Source organism: Natator depressus, chromosome 20 (genome assembly GCF_965152275.1).
Source record: "Natator depressus isolate rNatDep1 chromosome 20, rNatDep2.hap1, whole genome shotgun sequence".
NCBI classification, from domain to species: Eukaryota; Metazoa; Chordata; order Testudines; family Cheloniidae; genus Natator; species Natator depressus.
In genome coordinates, this window is record NC_134253.1 from 6862044 (window position 1) to 6876085 (window position 14042).

The 14042-nt window shown below is 57.9% G+C and overlaps 1 protein-coding gene across 6 annotated transcripts in view; it reads left to right on the forward strand.

Moving 5' to 3' along the window:
- Nucleotides 1-14042, forward strand: part of PNPLA6 (patatin like domain 6, lysophospholipase) — a 63095-nt gene that overhangs the window by 1325 nt on the left and 47728 nt on the right. For 5 of the 6 annotated variants that reach the window (XM_074935587.1, XM_074935590.1, XM_074935589.1 and 2 more), the window contains exons 2-3: nt 11163-11244; nt 12018-12086. In XM_074935587.1, the coding sequence (XP_074791688.1) occupies nt 11206-11244; nt 12018-12086 (108 nt within the window). In that variant the 5' untranslated portion in view covers nt 11163-11205. Of the gene's footprint in view, nt 1-8777; nt 8793-11162; nt 11245-12017; nt 12087-14042 lie in introns of those variants that run through there. The other variant, XM_074935588.1, reaches the window with a different exon arrangement.

Consider the following 14042-nt stretch of genomic DNA (forward strand, 5'->3'; position numbering starts at 1 on the left):
GGTGTAGGTGTAACTAGTTTGTTGGGGGCCAGTGTGGGAGGTATTACTACCTGACTGGCTAGTAGTGTGTCTGGTTGGAGGGCTTATTGGGCTGAGTAGTGTGTGTGCATGTGGGGGGTGATAAGCAGATGTTTCGTCTGGGTCCATAGGGCTGGGTCACTGGCTCTGGGTGGGAGGCCAGGGTGCCTGCTTGTGCAATGAGGCAGTGGCTTACTGGGAGAGCTGGTGTTTTGTGTTCCTGATGTCACTGGCTGGTTTGGGCGCAGTGAGGCTGGGTGTCTGGTGGTGGGCCCATTGATGGGGTTGGTTGGCAGCTAGTGTTTGTTGGGGCAGTGGCCTGGGACATTGGCAGTGGCTGGCTCGGAGCAGGCAGTAGTGATGAATAGTTTTGTTGGGGCAGTACTAGGGGGCAGCCAGGAGGGGATAGGTCGCCAGTTGTTGCTGCGTAGCTGCTGAGGCTACTTACAGGGGGTGGTGGGCTCTGCTTGGTTCTGGGGGAACGAGTGCTAGGTGCTTCAGAGAGGCGCTGGGGGAGCGGGTGGCGCTGGGTAGGTGGGGGAGGCACTGGGTGGGGCAGCTCAGGAATTGGGCTATGGTGGAACTTGGTGTGGCTGGCACTGCGCCTGCCTGGCACTGGCACAGCAGCAGGAGTCCAGGGGTCTCTGGCTCCCAGATGCCATTGGCTCAGCACATGGCATGTATAGAGCATGCACTGCCACGCGGGATGGACCCATCTCTCTCTCTCCCTCATGACCCATCTTCCCTGGGCTGCTGCTCTTATTAGCCATGTAGCAGAACGCTCTCCAAGCCCCGCCTTGGGGCCTGCAGGCCCAGCTCAGTATGAGTGTCAAACAGCTCCAGGGCACTGATAAGTCCCCCTCTGCAAGGATTCTTTCCTAGGCTCCGTGACCCACTCTCAACAGCGAGTAACTCATCATCTGCCTCCTGTTGAGTTCTGGCAGCAGGATAGGGGCCCTGCTAAGCTGGGCACAGGCCAGAGAGTTGATTTCCGGGGGTGAGCACTTCTGTTCCCTCATCCTTGCACCAGTGCTCACTGTCACAGGGCAGTGTGATTGACAGCCCTCTCATCCCAGGAGGAGCCAGCTGGTACATGTAGAGGGTGAGGGGATCCATCCTTGAGTGAACATGGGGGTGACTCATCATCAGCCCCACCGGGTCTGGGAGGGATGAGCTGTGTTGATCCGTGAGGCTGTTACTCTCCAAAGCGCCCCCTGGGCCTGTAGCTGGACACTGGCTCTATGAGCTTGCAGGCAGCTGACATTGGTGCTGCCCTTCTAGCCCTTAGTGACACAGTGGGCCTGGCTAGTGCTCTGAGAGTGAAGGAGTGGCCTGGCCAGTTGGAAACTGGTCCATGAGATCTCTGTGCTTCTCTGAGCCATGTGGCTACTGATCATCGTCAGCTCTCAAACATGCCAGCATGACCCCCGGTCTGAGTCCTGTAGGCCTAGGAGAGCACCAAGCCCCTGCTGTGCCCAGTGATTCTGCTACAGAGAACGACAACCCCCGGCCCTCTCAATGCAGCTCTCCCCTCTCCTTCCCAGGAGCTGACCCTTTAAGCACGCTTCCCTGGATTTGTATTAGGTGTGTTTTGTAGATTGGCCTCTCTGTGCCTCAGTTTCACAAATGACTCTCCCAGAGTCACAGAGGGAGTTGGTGGCAGAGCTGAGCATGAAAACCTGGAGTCCTGGCCCCCTGCCCACCAGGCGATCGTGCTCCGCATGCCCCGGTGTCTCATCTGGTTTGACCTACATGGTTCCAATGAAGGCCTGGCTGTTCACCTGCCTTTGTAGGGGCAGTGTGCATGAAAGGCCAGGATTCCCTGAGCCTAGGAGGTGCAGCAGTTACCCTGAGTAATGGTGGGGCAGAAGGGGATTGAAGGCCAGAGCCTGAGAGGTGAGAGTCAAGGGGCTGCTCACCTGTGTCCACTGCTAACTCTCCCCCTTGAGCGTGTTGCTTTGGGCCAGGTCTGGCAGAGCTGCAGCCAGTTCTGCACTCTGCAAGGGCTGGGCGAGCGACGGGTGTGTGATGCCATGAAAACCCTCATCTAAGCTGACAGTGCCCAGGAGACAGGCTCTGCAGCACCAACTGACTCCCGGGCGACCTCAGCTGAGTTGCTCCCCTCTGTCACATGGGGCCAGTCATCCCCCCAGGAGGGGCACTGGGGCTGAGTAGCTGGTTTGTGGTGGGCTTGGCGTCTCTGATGAAAGGCCAAGTATTAATAACAGGTGCCCACCATACTGGCGAGCTGCCTGAGTGCCAGCGTCACAAGAGTGCTGCTGCCTAGCTCTGCTGTGGGTCCAGGGCCAGGAAACGTGCTAGGGAACGGGCACTCGTGCAGCCCGCGGAGCTAACCTAGGGGCGGCTGTGTGTGAGGAGCCCAGCGTGGCTGTGCCAGGCCCCCTGTGTCCTAGTGCATGTGCAGCAATGCGGATGCACTGACAGCCAGGTGAGAGCATAGCCTGGGTATTCGGGCTGCTGCTCACAGCTGGTGTGGACACGCTGCCTCCTTTGCTATGCGAGAGACATGCCTGGCACTTCCCATGCCAGACGCCCTGCGGCAGCTCTCAGCAGGAGCCCTGCCTTTAGACCCTGCTGCAGCTGCATTTCCTGCTCCTGCTGTAAGGTCAGATGCTGGTTCCTAATGGGGAGCATCTGGCAGTGCCCATTCTGCTCGTGCCAGTCACCAGGGCAAAGTGTACTTGGCAACGAATTGAAAAGAGAAAATGGCAGAATGAATGCCAAGCTGGATACCAGTGCTTCTGGGAATGCCAGCCTGGGCCCCCAACTCCAGCTAAGGAGAGTGGCAGATTTCGTGCCTTCAGAAGCCTGTCTGTGGCCAACTCCCCCTTCTGTCTGAAGAGCGGCATGCAATGCTGTCAGCCCCTCTGGGGGTGCAGTCAGCGTCCATCTCACAGTTGTCTTATGGCTGATCTGCCCAGCATGGGGGCTGCTTCATTGGGGTGTTGAGTTCCCTCCTTTGCCTGGCACCAGCTCTCACTAAGGTTGTTGGCCTTCTGGAGCATCCTCCTTTGCATCTAGCTTGCAGCCGAAGGCACAAACCTTGTGCACAGGAGCAAGCTGACACCTCACTGCCTCCCACCGGGCATTGCCATCCTGTGCAGGGGTGAGGTCACTCCCTGAGCAGTTCTCCTCACAGGTCGCTGCTCCCCACTTGGAGTCTCTTTTTCGCATTGCCCTTCTCAGCTAATGTGTTGTGTGTGGACACAGCCCCTAATGTGAACAAAGACCTGGACCCTGCAGCTCCAGGCCAGGCCATGATTGAAGAGATGCCATCAGTGTGGGGCTCGCACCAGCTGCTGGGCAAGAGGAACCCTGGCTTTGATTCCACCTGGCAGTTCCTGTGGTCCTAGACAGCAGCAGGGGCAGGAGACTGGGTGTTCTGCACTTGTTAGACTCTGCACTGAGCTCTGGGAGCGGGCGGGAGAGTGGGTGGGGGGGGGGGGCTATGTCTATACTGCAGTGAAACCCACAGCTGGCCTGGGTCAGCTGACTTGGGCTGAGGGGCTATAAAACTGCTGGCTGGGGGCCCTGTGCTCTGCTTCCCTGCAGAGAGGTGGGGGAAATCTCCTCCTCGGTTGCTAGGTGTGACTGCCCTGGCTTTTGGGGCTCCCCTTGTCTTTTCAGATCCTCCACTGACCTGGGTCAGTTTCAACCAGTCCTTAATGACCCATTCATTCAACTTCAGACAGCGTGACCCAACACCTCTTAAGAACGGCCATACAGGGTCGGACCAAAGGTCCATCCAGCCCGTATCCTGTCTTCCAGCAGTGCCGAGGTGCTGGAACTAGGAGTGCTTGGGGTGTGGCAGAACCCTCTTGCTTGAAGTGGTTTCCCTCATATAATGCATTTAGTTTTGTTCAGTGGCTTTGAGCACCTCCACTATAAAAATGGTGCCAGTGCCCCTACAATAGTGGCCAGTGCCAGACGCTTCAGAGAGAATGACCAGAAGAAGGCAATTTCGAGTGATCCGTCCCCATCATCCAGTCCCATGTTCTGGCATTCGGTGGTTTAGGGACACCCAGAGCATGGGGTTGCATCTCTGACCATCTTGGCTAATAGTCATTGATGGACCTGTTCTCCAGGAACTTCTCTCATTCTTTTTGAACCCAGCTGTATTTCTGGCCTTCACAACATCCCCTGCCAATGAGTTCAACAGCTTGTCTGTGCACTGTGTGAAGAAGTACTTCCTTAAGGTAGTTTTAACCCGCTGCCGATAAATTTCATTGGGTGACCCCCTGGTTCTTCTGACGTGAAGAGAGAACGAACATTTCCTTCTTCATTCTTTTCACACCACTCGTGATTTTATAGACCTCCCGTCGTTGTCGATTTTTCCAAGCTTGTGAAAAGTCCCAGTCTTTTTAATCTCCCCTCCTACGGGAAGCTGTTCTACCCCCTTCATCATTTTTCTTGCCCTTCTCGGTACCCTTTCCAACTCTAATATACCTTTTTTGAGATGGGTCAATCATCTGTGCATAGTATACAACTTGTGGGCAAACCATGGATTTATATAGAGACATTATGGCATCTTCTGTCTCATTATCTATCCCTTTCCTAATGGTTGCTAACTTTCTGTTCCCTTTTTTGACTGCTGCTGCACACTGAGCAGATGCTTTCAGAGACCTATCCACAGTGACCCCAGGATCTTTCTTGAGTAGTAACAGCTCATCATTGATATGATAAACCCCCCTCATTTTATATGTATCGTTGGGATTATGTTTTCCAATGAGCATTACTTTGCACTTACCAACATGGAATTTCATCTGCCATTTTGTTGCCCAGTCACCCAGTTGTCTGAGATTCCTTTGTAATTCTTCACGGTCTGCTTTCGACTTATCTGTCTTGACTAAGTTTCTGTCATTTGCACATTTTGCCACATCACCATTTACCCCCTTTTCCAGATCATTTATGAATATGTTGAACATCACTAGCCCCAGTACAGATCCCTGGGGGACACCACTATTTACCTCTCTCCATTCTGAATATTGACCATTTATTCCTATCCTTTGTTTCTTGTCTTTTAGGTTACTGATCCATGAGAGGACTTTCCCTCTTATCCCGTGACTGCTTACTTTGCTTAGGACCCCCACCAAAGGCTTTCTGAAAGTCCAGGCACCTCAAGTCTCCTGCTTTGCCCCATGGGCATTTTAACCCTTCTGAACCCATTGGGTAACAGTGTGAAGTACAGAGGGAAACTGAGGCAAGCATAGGATTAATTAAAAATATTACAGAAAATTCCCACTTTATTACGCTCTGGTAGGTTTTAAACCTGATGCTGCCCATGGAAATGTGTCCAACTGTCTCTCAGGCATGGGCCATGCCCCTTGTGTGCTCCTTTCTCCCCAATATCACACTTGTGACAGAGTGCTCCCAAGCAGGGCACAGCTGGGCACCTGGGAACAGAGCTGAGCCTCTCCTGAGCACAGCCAAGGTCACTGACTCTCAGGAGAACTGGTGGATTTGTTAAAGTCTCAGCTCCTGGAGTCATGTGAATTTGTGAGAATTCCAGCTTTAGCTTAGCCAATGAAGTCAGTGTCTAGCACTCATGGCTGGGGAGCACGGTCCAGCGGCTCCATGGAGGGATGAATAAAGAACCCAAACTGATCAGTTTTGTAATCCTATGATTTTGGGGGCCTCACTTGTGAGCACTGAAGCTGGTAACGCTGCATAGATGGTGGGCTCTATGTGCCTATGAGCTCCAAAGTACGCTAGTAACAACCAGCACAGAGATGTCCTCTGAAGTAGCTGCCACTGTTAATGAGGGGAGCTGCAAGGCTTAGCTGAGCCACTGGGTGGGAAAGGGTGGGTTGGGGGGTGGGATGCTGGGTGGGGCAGGGCAGGCTGGAGAGAGTGAGGTGGCAAGTGCGGAAGACTGACTGATCGGGGTGGGGAGGGAAGGCTGGCTGAGGGTGGCAGGGAAGGCTTGTGGGGAAGGGGGTGGGGCGGTGGCAGCAGCAGGTGCTGGAAGGAGGGTGGCAGGCACCGGATAGGAAGTTGAGGGGGTGTTGGTTGTGGGAAGGCTGGGTTGGGGGAAGCAGGTGCTGGGTGGGAAAAGTTGGGGGGTTGGGGAAAGGGGGGGCATGGGCGGTGGGCTAGGAGGGGCAAAGGCTAGGCTGGGTTTGGCAGATGCTGGGCAGGGAAGGCTGGGCTGGTGGGGTGGGGAAGGCCACGGGCATTTTGCTTGGCCTTTCCACACAGCATCTGTCTGTCCAGCCCTGTTATCAGGGCGTGGCCTCGCTTGCTGATCAGTCTTCAGAGGCTGTTGCTGCAGTGCAAAGGCAATCGAGCTGGATTAATCTGACAGCTTCTGCCCCATGCCTCAGTGGGCACCCTGCATGAGAGCCGGCAGAGGGACCCTTGCGTCCTGAGCAAATCTCCCTGCCAAGGGGCTCTCCCAGGCAGCCTTTCCTTCTGTGCCAGAGCTTTGGGGTGAGAGGAGATGGCTGCCCTGGCAGGAATCTGGGTCCCATTGATCCAACACCCTTTGTCCCTTGGGTGGCTGTTAACAGCATCCCGGGCTCGTCTGTGAGCCTGTGTGAGATAGAGGACGGCTGCTGTTCATTGATCCCTCACCCTCGTTATCTGTAGCCTCTTCCTGGCCGATAAGGGGGCTACAGGGTGAGGGCAGGGCGGGGCCTGGAGCCTGAGCTTTGGCAACCTGCCACCAACTGCCATGCCAGTGTTACGGTAACACCAGGACTCTGATTTGAACTCTGCTTCATGCTGTCACCTTGGGCCTGGAGCTTTGCCACCTGGCGTTCGCCTGAAGGTGGCGAGTGGTTTTCTTCTAATGTTTGAGCCAAATCGGTGCAGCTGTTTGAGTCCCACAGGGTGGGTCTTTACACTGTGATGTGGAGAATGAACTCTGCGCGTGGGGCAAGGGCTCTGCCGCTGGGGCAGCGGGGGCCTGCTCTCCAGGCCAGTTCTCTAAAGTCAGCCTTTGTATCTTAAGAACATAGGAACGGCCACGCTCGGTCAGCCCAATGGTCCATCCAGCCCAGTATCCTGCCTTCTGGCAATGGCTGGTGCCAGATGCTTCAGAGGGAAGGAACAGAACAGAGCAATGACCGCGTGATCCATCCCGTCCTCCACGCCCAGCTTCTGGCAGTTAGAGGCTTAGGACACCCAGGGGTTGCCTCCCTGACCATCTTGGCTAATAGCCATTGGTGGGCCTATTCTCCAGCTTCTCCCTGTGGTGACCTGCAGGAAGCAAACTGTGTGCGGTGGGAAGCGCTTGCTCTGTCACTGGCTGGGGTGGAGCCCACCAGCATTGTGCGTCAGTTAGACGGTGGGGGCCTTGGCAGACAGAGCTGGCGACGTGCTGGCTGCGAGCGCTCATCCTAAACCAAGTCCAGGCAGAGCTAAATGAACGTAGCACCCGGGTTGCTGTATCCGTGCTCTGGAGATATTCCCATTACCCAGTGCTCCATAGGATCTGACATGGCGACGTTCACTGATGAGAGTCCAACAGAACCTGTAACCTTGGTGGCGAAGCTTGTGGGGGGGAGGGGGGGAATTGCTGAAAGGGGGTGGCATGTCCACAGATCTCACAGGACTGGGGCAGGGTATTGAGCAGACGCTGTGGTTGGTACCATGCACCACCTCCCTGCGTTAGCCCTGCCCATGTGCTGCCCAGAAAGGGGGCTGGGTTGATAGAACCTGCAGGGCTCACCGCATGTCCATCATTGAGGCATTTCCTGGGCCACCGTTGGGACCAAACCACAAATGAGGGTGGGGATGAACCGGACAGTGAGTGGCCCGTGGAGGAGAGGCCTGAGGGAGAAATGGGGCCAGGATGCAAAGGTGCAGGGTCCAGGAGCTGCCAGAGGTGGCAGGCTGAGATGGGACCCCCAGAGCAGGGCCCGCAGCACAGGGGCATTGCCCAGCTTGCGCAGGGGATGGGGAGCCCTGACATGGCAAGAGGGATGCAGAGATGCTGGCATGTCTGCAGCTCTGGGAGTGCGTTGCTCTCTGCCTTGCCCACAGCTGACCCCACCCAAGGAGCACAACTCCTGGGTGAGACCCTGGGGCCGTGGGGTGAAGGGTATGCCTGCAGCAGGAGCTACCAGCACATGACTGGTAAGGGTGGGCTGGCCACAGGCAGTGCCTTATGGGGTGAGGGGGTGGAAAGCTGGAGGAAGCCCCAGAGGCAAAGGGGTAACTGAGTGCAATTCCTGGAGAAATGCTCCCCAATTCTGAAGCCCAGACCCAGGGAGGGTGTGTAGTTGGGGGCCGGGGGGGGGGGAGGAATCCGAACTTGCTGAGACCTGGGACTGCTGGGTTGGACAAAGGAAGTGACTCTTTGGGTGGGGTGGTTTGACGGCAAGGGGGGTGCGTGGGCTGTAGTCCCTCTGGGCAGGGAATGGGGGTTGGGTCTCTGCAGGCACCCACTGTTCTGTCCTGGCTCTGCAGCTCTCGGTTGAACCTGGGGGCTGCTTTTATCGGGTTCCTGCTGACCCTTCCCCCTCCCATGCAGCCGCTGCACTTTGCGGGTCCGCTAGCGCTGGAGGCCAGGACAGGGAGGAGGCCAGCTGGTAGCTCACTGTGTGGGGCCTCCTTCCTGCGCTCTGTGTTAAATGCTGGGGCTGGCAGAGAGCGGAGCAGGAGCGGGGAATGACAGCGCGGTGACGTCACCGCCGCTCTGCTGCATGGGCTGGGTGCAGCCCGGTCTAACCTGGGAGCAGCTCACAGGGGAAGCTTTCCAAGGTGTTGGCACTGCATCCCATCACAGAGCCTGGGGCACAGGGAGACAGGTATTGTACCCATGGCTGAGGGGTCTGCACTCTGCACAGTGCCCTGGCCTTGCAGCCCAGATCCCCAACCTGGGGCTGGCTGGCTGGCCCTGTGGCTGTGGCTCTGCTCATATTTCCCCTCCTCGAGCCCTAGAGGAAGTGCCTTGGGGCTGAACTTACTTGCACAATCTCCTGCGAGTGGAAGGGGGTGAGGGGTTCACAGGAGTCAGTTCCCACAACTTCAGTTACCCAGGTTGAAAACATGACATGCCTGGGCTCCTCCTCCCAAAGCTTGCACACCAGCCAGCCCCTGCTCCTCAGCCCTGGCTGCCAGACACATTGTTGGGCACTATCCTGATGCTTTCTTGCCTCTGCTGTGTCAATCCCTGGGACGGGGAAAATGGATTTCCCCAGTGGGCCTGAGTCCAAGCTCCTTTCTCACCCTGAATAATAGCTGGCCTGAGCACACGCATCCAGCATTGGAGCCAGGTTATTCTTGGGTGAACGGCCCTCCCTAGGGGACTGGTGTTGGCCCTGGCCCTCCAACAGACTCTCCCATGTGTTCCCTGGCCGGCCAGGGCTCTGTTGGCATCCCCTTCCCCTGAGACCACAGAGCTCGGCCTTGGCTGGCGAAGGTTAAGCTGCCCCTGTGTATTGCCACTTTGCCTGCCCTGCCCGTGTGTCCAAGCTGCAGCAAGCAAGTTCCTGGTGAGGTCCTGGTGTGCAGCGAGAATGTCCTGCTGGAGCCATTTCAGCCCAGGGTCTGTGCCTGCACGGGGTGCTGGGGTAGGGCAGCATTGGCAGGAGAGGTTGCAGGGGCAGCACTGGCTAGTGCTGCTCTGATGGAACCCAACACAGCATGGGGGAGAACGTTACTAACAAGGGATTGGGGGGGTTGCGGGGGGGTTGTCCCTGTTGGAGGGAATGAGTGAGTCTGTCTTATCACTCCCTCCTCTGTTGGGGCTGGCACCCCTCTTGGACATCCTTCCTCATCTGCCCCAGGCAACACACGGCCTGGGTGGCCTTAATTGGCCTCTCCCTGCCTACGGTCTATCTCGGGGTGGCCACCCTGTGGCTCCGGAGCCACATGCGGCTCGTCAGAGGTTAATATGCGGCTCGTTGCATAGACACCAACTCCAGGGCGCCAACTTTCCAGTGTGCTACAGGGTGCTCACTGTTCAACTCTGGGCTCTGTCCCAGCCCCCAGCCCCACTCCTTCCCCCAAGGCCCCCGCCCCTTCCCTGGAGTCTGCCGCGCCCTTGCTCCCCCCTCCCCCGCGAGCCTTCTGCACACCACAGAACAGCGGATCGTGGCGGGCGGGAGGCACAGGGATGGAAAGTTAGGCGCTGATCGGCGGTGCAGCTGGCGGCTGGGAGACACTGGGGGCGGGGGGGGGAGCTGACGCGGGGCTGCTGACGTGTTACTGTGGCTCTTTGGCAAGGCACATTGGTAAATTCTGGCTCCGTCTCAGGCTGGTCACCCCGGTCTATCTACACAGCAGCTAGGAGGTTGCTCCCTAGCCAGGTGGAGAGAGGCACAGTTTTACGCAAGCTGGCGCGCGAACAATAGCAGTGTGGCCCCAGTGTGCGGGTGGCCGCCAGAGTACAATCCCGCTCACCCCCAGGGAACATACTCAGGGGGGAGTCAACCGGCTGCCGTGGCCGTGCTGCTATTGGAAGCAGGCTAACTCCTGTGTACCCGTCTGCCCATGCTGGGAGGCAGCCCTTGTGTCTCAGTACAGGCCTGACCCCCAGTGCCCAGCCCTGTCCTGAGCTGGAAATTGCCCACTTCCACAGTGCGAACTGGGACTCTCTCCTCCACACCCCACACTCTGCACGGCTGGCAGGGGCTTGGGGTCTGAGTCATGGTGCCTGTGTTCTTGGGCAAAGCATCTCCGGTCTGTGTCTGGTGATAGACAAGGTGGTGACTTGGAGGGCAGGTACAGAGGGCCCATCTGCCCTGGAATGGGGCAGGGACACCCCTGGCTCAGGAGGTGAGTGGGCAGGGTCTGGACTCTGCCTGGGACCTTTCTCCTTGGCAGATGTCAAGCAGCAACACTCCTGCTCCAAACAGTGGGACTAGCACTGGTGGGGAGCCCCACAGGACCAGCTGCTCCCCAGGTGTCTGCAGTTCAGGTCAAGGGCAGTAGGGTGAGGATCAGTGAGGGAAGGGCCAGCCCCATGTTGCCCTGTGACCTGTGCTCCCAGCCAGGAACCAGCAGGAGGTAACAGGCTGTCTGGGAGGGTGCTGTCTTGGGGAGGTGGGGTGGGGGGAATGGGGCCCTCTGTGAGGGAGGGAAACTATTGGGAGGGTGAGTAAGGAGGTCTGTGGTTCTGGGGGGTCATGGGAGCTGTGCATGGGCACAGCATAAACGTCTCTGCTTGTTCTCAGGCACCTTGCTGGGACGGGCCTGGGACCAGGGCCGGCAGCAGAAATGGGGCAGAGTGAGTCTGAGCCCCAGGATGAGCAGGAGGTAGGTGCTGTCTGGTTCCTTGCTGGGGCCCCTGGCAGTTTGTCCTCGGTAGTCTGGCAGTCACTGGAGCGAGCGAGTTCCCAGCCTCTCAACCCATCGTGCTACCCGGGCCACCCACGTTCAGAGAGCTCCCCCTTCTGGTGCTGTCCACTGGCTGGACAAGGACCTGAAGAGACCCTCCCCACCAGCACCATTTCCTGGGGGCTGGCGACACTTTCCTAGTGCAGGGCACCTTGGCCGGCATCCCAGTCAGAGTCCTCCTCAGGACGCCCACTTGCCCCAGCAGGGTGCCCCTCCCCTCTGACTTGGGAATGTTAAATCCAGCATCCAGGTCACGTTCCAGCTCCAAGGATCCCCCATCTCCCATGGGAACCTTCTTCCCAGATGTGGTCCTGGGTTTGGCAGAAACCTCTCCAGAGCCCAGCGGCCCTCTGGGATGTGTCTGGGTAGGTGTGGCCTGCTGGGGCCTGCCCAGGACACAGTGTCCCAGGATTGCTGGAGTCTTGCCCTCCACTTCAATGTCCTTTCTACTTCTGCACTGTTATGTGCCCCTTGAACAGCTGTCAGCCTCACTCCAGTGGTGGCTGCATTTCAGTGGTGGGCCAGTGGTCCCTGCACACTCAGCAAAGCGTGTTGGGATGGAAGGTGCTATAGACAGACCCTTATGCCCAGATGTTGGGTGGAGCAGCCATATGGCTGGGCCCATGGGCTTTGATGGCAGCATCAGCCTGCCTCCTGGCGCTGAGGCTCTGTCTGCATCTCTCTCCACACAGGATGCAGCGCTCACAGCCATGCTGCCCAACCTTAAGCTCTTTGTGGAAGATCAGCTCCAGACCAGCATGGTGAGGAGGGGAGCTGGGGGGCTTATGCCTGGGAGTTGGGGCCAGGTGTGGTGTCTCCTGGAGGGGTTGTGTTCCTGGGGGATATGGAGCAGTGTAGTGGTCCCTCCCGTGGACAGTGGAAGTGCTGGCCCGCTGCCATAGCCCATGGTCCCCAGCCCAAGGCAGCACAGCTCCTGGTGGGATGGGAGGCTCTGGTACTTGCCCAGGAATGCGCTGGCACCTTTGGGGCTCAGCCATCCCTGGGCAGGTCTTGGCTGGTGGGTGGAGGGGTTGATGGGGTCAGACACTGTCCTTGGACTGGGGGAGGGGCTGGGAAAGAATTTCCCCCTGGTTTGAGCTGTGGGGAGCCTGCTGGCTTCCAGTTCCTCTAGTGCTGTGTGTGGCTGCCCTGCCCAGCCCACATTAGTCCCTCTGACAGCAGGGGTGGAGTGTGTGGCAGGCGGGAGTAGTTACTAGCCGAAGGGCAGGCTGGGAGGGGTTCTCCCTACTCTTCCCAAGACCTGGCCAGGGGCAGCCTTGCTGATGGAGCAGCCAACCGAGCTACTGTACAGCCCGGGCACCCTGCAGGGCAGCCTCCCTCCCTGTGGTGTGGCCCATGCGGTCGCAGCCTGTGCAGGTCAGGTGCTTGGCTTGTGGTGCTGCACTATGTGCTGGGACCGGTTGTTACTGATTCACATGGTCTGGGGTCTGTACCGTGCCCTTTGCAGAGCATCCTGGGGTGAGCCCCGTAATGCATCAGATCCCAGGGGTCACACTGTCTCCGCAGGGCAAGCCACACAGCCTCAGCACCTCTGAGTCTGGGCCTCTGGGCTCCAGCGTCCCCTGCTGCTCACAGTGAGCTCATGTTTGGGGACATTTTCCCTGTCAGGGATTGCTGCATAAGCTAGTACCTGCAGTGACACTGTGCGGCCTTTCCAGAGCGGGGGTAGTTACTAATCCCCTGCAATAGGGTGTTGGGGACCCTTAGGTTAGCATGAGACAGGTGAGCATGGGACAGTTTGTCTTGGTGGGAGCCAGGGCTGTGCCATGTCCTGATCCTTTGAGCTCCATCCTTGTGTTCTCCCCATTTGGAGTCTCTGCTCCCAGAAGCACCCTGCAGCCATCTGTTCCCCTGCCCTCCCTTGGTCTCCAGCCAGGCTGCATGCCCACACCCAGCCTGCCTCGGCTTAACTGTGAACGGCCCAGTCCTTGGGGCTCTGTTGTCTCTTTGGGATCCTCCACCACAGGGGCAGGTGTGACAAAATGGGAATTTTTGGTAATATTTTTGAATCCCGCTTGCCTCAGTTTCCCCTATATTTTGCATGGCTACCCAGTGGGGGAAAAGGCTTGTTTGCTCTCAGGGCAGACTGAGAGACATGAGCGGGAGGGGTGTGTTTGTGTCCTCACTGTCTGAGCAGACTGAAGTGGTCATTAGACAGGACTGGCTGAGGCCGACCCATATCAGTGGAAAACCCCGGTCACCAGGACATGGACAACTGGCAACCAGTGCCCCACCGCCTCTGAGCAGGGAAACTGAGCAGAGACCCTGGCTTGAGACCAAAGGACTGGGTGGCGGGAGGTGGGGGGAAAAGAGTGCTCTCTGGAAGAGGCTGCGAGCTCTCACTGCTTGGCCCAAGGAAGGGAGTCAGAGACAGCTGGCATGGCATTGCTCTGGGCTGGCAGGAACTGCCTGTGCTTTAAGGCTTATGGTGACCCGAGCACTTCCCATGCTGGGTTCCAGCTGCCGAATCAACCCGCCTGGGTGAGTGTCTCTGGTCATTGGTCCCTGCGGAGTGGACTCTGCCAGGAATCTCTCCGTTGGACTCGCTGAGCAGAGCTCAGGGGGTGAAGCCGGAGTGCTGCCGGCACCGCAGCAGTTCGGCCTCAGGAGGCGGTGAGGCTCCGTGGCCTGCCCTGGAGGAACCTTGGCAGCCGAGGTGACACGTGGGGGTATCATGCCATACGCCCTGTGGGCTG